At 56.5% G+C, this 3,705-nt stretch overlaps 1 protein-coding gene across 1 annotated transcript in view; it reads right to left on the minus strand.

Annotated features, from left to right (window-relative positions):
- Positions 1–1,311: 1,311 nt before the first annotated feature.
- The window catches only part of CPNE6 (copine 6), a 6,222-nt gene continuing 3,828 nt past the window's right edge, over positions 1,312–3,705 (minus strand). The window contains exons 10-17 of the mRNA XM_006913567.1: positions 3,413–3,499; positions 3,111–3,170; positions 2,714–2,847; positions 2,578–2,632; positions 2,436–2,487; positions 1,987–2,120; positions 1,630–1,866; positions 1,312–1,449 (exon numbers count right to left, since the gene is read on the minus strand). Of these exons, the coding sequence (XP_006913629.1) occupies positions 1,312–1,449; positions 1,630–1,866; positions 1,987–2,120; positions 2,436–2,487; positions 2,578–2,632; positions 2,714–2,847; positions 3,111–3,170; positions 3,413–3,499 (897 nt within the window). The remainder of the gene's footprint in view (positions 1,450–1,629; positions 1,867–1,986; positions 2,121–2,435; positions 2,488–2,577; positions 2,633–2,713; positions 2,848–3,110; positions 3,171–3,412; positions 3,500–3,705) is intronic.

Consider the following 3,705-nt stretch of genomic DNA (forward strand, 5'->3'; position numbering starts at 1 on the left):
GGATCTCACCTGTGTTCTCACCTGCTCTCTGGAGCTGCAATCCAGACCCACTACTGCTCTTGTATACCTTCCTTAACTGGCTGAGGCCCTACATGGCACACACACATGGGCAGAGATGCCCACCCACAGGCACCTACACCCATACATACAATCAGGCCACATATATATACCTCTGGATCACAAGATAAGAGTCACACAGATACATCATACGTTCCACATAGAAGTTGTACACTAGTGATTAAAGTGTGGGCACTTTAGTCAGATGGGCCCGAGCTCAAGTTCCAGGCCTACTGGTTTTTCTTTGGCTAAGCAATAATGTATGCCACTATTGTTAATATTATTAAGCGTACACAGCTAGGCTTCCTGAACCATTAAGGCCACACTCATGGAGAATCAGGGATGTGCAGTGCATGAACACACACACACACACACACACACACGCACGCACGCACACATACAACCAGGAAAACTATGCTGCAGGAAAATCAGACCTTAGAAGCCCTCTCTGTATTCATAATTCACTAACAGACCTGCTGCTCCTTCAGTCCTCATACGCCCTTTCTGGGCTCCACCCCACAGCTGTATGGGGGCTGGGGTTCAGCCCCTGGCAACTCAGTTGGGCTTCTCTGGAGACAGTTGTAAAAAGATATCAGCCTACTCCCTTGACAGCCCCTTATTACCTCCTCCGTTTCCCATAGTTAACCCCCATGGTGTCTGGGCCCCCTGGGGTTGAAAGGTGAGGGCGGGGATCCCTCACATCTCATTGGCATATAGTTGGGATGAAACTTCAGAGACATTTGGCTGCCTGATGAGCTCTGGCCCAGATTTCGAAAGGTGCTGGTCCTCATTTCTTAATGGTGTGTGCATGTGTGTGTGTGTGGGTGTGTGTGTGTGTATGTGTGTAGGGGGGCGGTGCTACGGATTGCCCAATGGGCGCCTGAAGCATGATGGATAGAGGCTGAGGTGCTAGGAGTGGTTCCCTTTATTAATGGTCAGAAAGTCAGGATCACAGTCACTGGGGCCACAAGGCTGAGGGGTACGAGGCCTGGAGAGATGGGGCAGGGCCGGCCACTCACTTCCAGGTCCCAGGGGGCACAGGTGGTCCAAGAGGGAGAGGCACTGGTCACTCAAGTCACAAGGGTCAAGACAGGCACCTGGGAGAGGATAGGACACTGATAAGCACCCTCCTCTACACCACACCTGACCAAGGCGGGCTTCATGAAGCCACACCTTGCAACCTCTAGTGTTCTTCCCTTTGGGCTGTCAGGACTCACTGAGAGGCTGAGGGAGTGCTGGTCCGGTGGGAGACAGTCATGGGCTAGGACTGGGGGTCGTGGCCGGCGTGCAGGGCCTGGGCGACCCGGGGCTGATGCCCTGGCTGGCGTAGTACTCCACCACCTGCCGCGGCACCTCTGCCAGGACGCACTTAGCGAGCGCAGAGGGTGCGGCCTGCAGATGTAGGTGGGGTCGTGGTTAGAAGCAGGAGCGTGCAGGAGGGGTCAGGTGAGGGACGGGGCTTCGGAGTGGCCAGCTGGGCCCCAGTGTCGACTGGATAGGTGAGCCAGGTCAGATTTGGGGCTATGAGGAGCTGAGGAGTCCTTCTGCTGGGAGGGGGCTTTAGGCACTCACATCTTTGAAGTCCCGGAAGGGCACAAACTGAACGATGTCGCGGGCTGCAGGCACCCCTCGGGGGCAGCGCAAGGGACCATCGTCGCCGTCCAGCAGGCGCATGTCAGAGAAGTCGGCGTTGCCCACGCCCACTATGATGATGGACATGGGCAGGCGGGAGGCGCGCACGATTGCAGTGCGGGTCTCTGCCATGTCGCTCACCACGCCGTCTGTGAGCACCAGCAGCACCGAGTACTTCTGAGGGCAGGCGGAGGGGAATAAGGGTAGGCTCTGTGTACAAGGGCGTTGGCACCCACTCCAAGCCCGGGCCCGGGACCACTCGAGATCGCAGGCAGAGCCTGGTTGCCTGCTTCTCACCGTGGCTTGGCCAGTGCTCTGCTCACGCTGGGCTGGCTCCGCAACGCGGTTAATGATGGGGGCCACATTGGTGGGGCCATAGAGCTGGATCTGGGGCAGGCAACGGCGGTAGGAGGCGATGACCCCCGAGATCTCTGTGGGCAGAGGTGAGGCTGGCAGAGATTAGCAAGGAGCTCTTCTTGACACCCTTTAAAGCAAGGTTACCAGCCGCCTCTCTACCCTCAAGTTCATCAGTAAGTAGGAGAGGTGGATGGTCACTGGGTTAGTTGGATGGGCAGATGCTGGGCCAGGGGCTGGAAGTCTTACCAAATGAAGACAGGCACTGAATGGGTAAAGGGACAGGGAGTTGGGCCCATGTGAATGGAGTCTGTGCTCTGGCATGGGGAATATAGGAGTGTGCAGCAAGCTGTGTGGGAGGAGGCAGGGCTGATGGGAATCTCCTCTCTTACCTTCGCATTCAGGATTTTCCGGGTCAAAGTTGATAGCAAAGTCATGGGATACCTGTGAACATAAGGCAAGAGCAGCAAGGGGATCTCTCCTTCCTGGCTGACTCACAGACCATCTCCTCCCTTCCCCTCACACCCAGCCTACCTCAAAGTTGGGAGGGATGCGAGCCCCAAAGCCAAACGCTGGGAACCGCTTATCACTGGGGAGAGGAAAAGGCTGTGGGGTCCATTGGGCAAGGCCTCCTGTCTGTCTCCCCACCCTGCCCCCCACCTCTTCCTACCTGTCATAGTCTTGGCAGATGCCTCCCACTGCACGCAGGGCCTGCAGGTAATGATTGGGCTGGCGGGGGCTGAGGCAGTGTAGGGACTGACTGCTCCTCGGGTCCCCATTGGAGGCTGTGAAGTCGATGGCCACCTGGTGGAGGTGGGGAAAGGGACATGCTGCATCCACAAGAGCCAACAGAGAGGCTAGGCCAGAGCTAGAGACTGTAGGGAGGACTAAGGTGAACTTGGGTGACCCCAAAGGTAGCCTCTTCATTGGTTGGGGTGAGGGGTACAAGGTGACAACACTGGGCTCATGAGAGGCCTAAGTAGGGCAGAGAGGATTCTGGGTTCCGTCTGTTCACTATGAGCTTAGCCCCTCCCTCTTGCCTCTGTCCCCATCCCCTGGGCCTTTACCGTGAAGCTGATCTGGCAGCCACCCATGATGTAATCCAGGAATGTGTGGACCTTTTCCACCTGGTGGGAGCAGAGGGGGAAAGGTAGAGGGATGGTCCTTTGAGGAGGGAGCTAGGTGGATCTTCTGTGGGAGAAGTGGAGTGAACAGAGTTTTTTGAGGTTGAAGTTAGTAGGGGGATAGGGCAAGTGTTCTCAGTTCCCAGAAGCAGAGAAACTGGTCTTTGAAACAAGGGAAAAGTGGAATGTGAGGTTGCAGTAGGGCTCGGGGCTGGGACAGGGCTTGAGGCTGCACTGGGATTTACCGTGCACTGGGCCAGTACTACGGTCCCTGAGCTCTTGTAGTTCTTCTTCTTGTCCCGGTACTTGGGGTTGATACAGTCCCATTGCATCTAGACCCCACATACCCCAAAAATCCAGGGTCACGATTCCATCAGGTGACCCCTCATCCCCCTTCCAGCAGAGCCTCCCAGAGCAAGACCCCTATGGCTCAGTCCTGAGGCTGAGCTTGGGGACTTTCCACTCTCTCCACCTCCTATCATGTATGGTGGCCTCTTCAGCATCACCCTTGGGATTCTCCCAGGGATCTGGCAGGCAG

Source organism: Pteropus alecto, unplaced genomic scaffold, assembly GCF_000325575.1.
Source record: "Pteropus alecto unplaced genomic scaffold, ASM32557v1 scaffold335, whole genome shotgun sequence".
Lineage (NCBI taxonomy): Eukaryota > Metazoa > Chordata > Mammalia > Chiroptera > Pteropodidae > Pteropus > Pteropus alecto.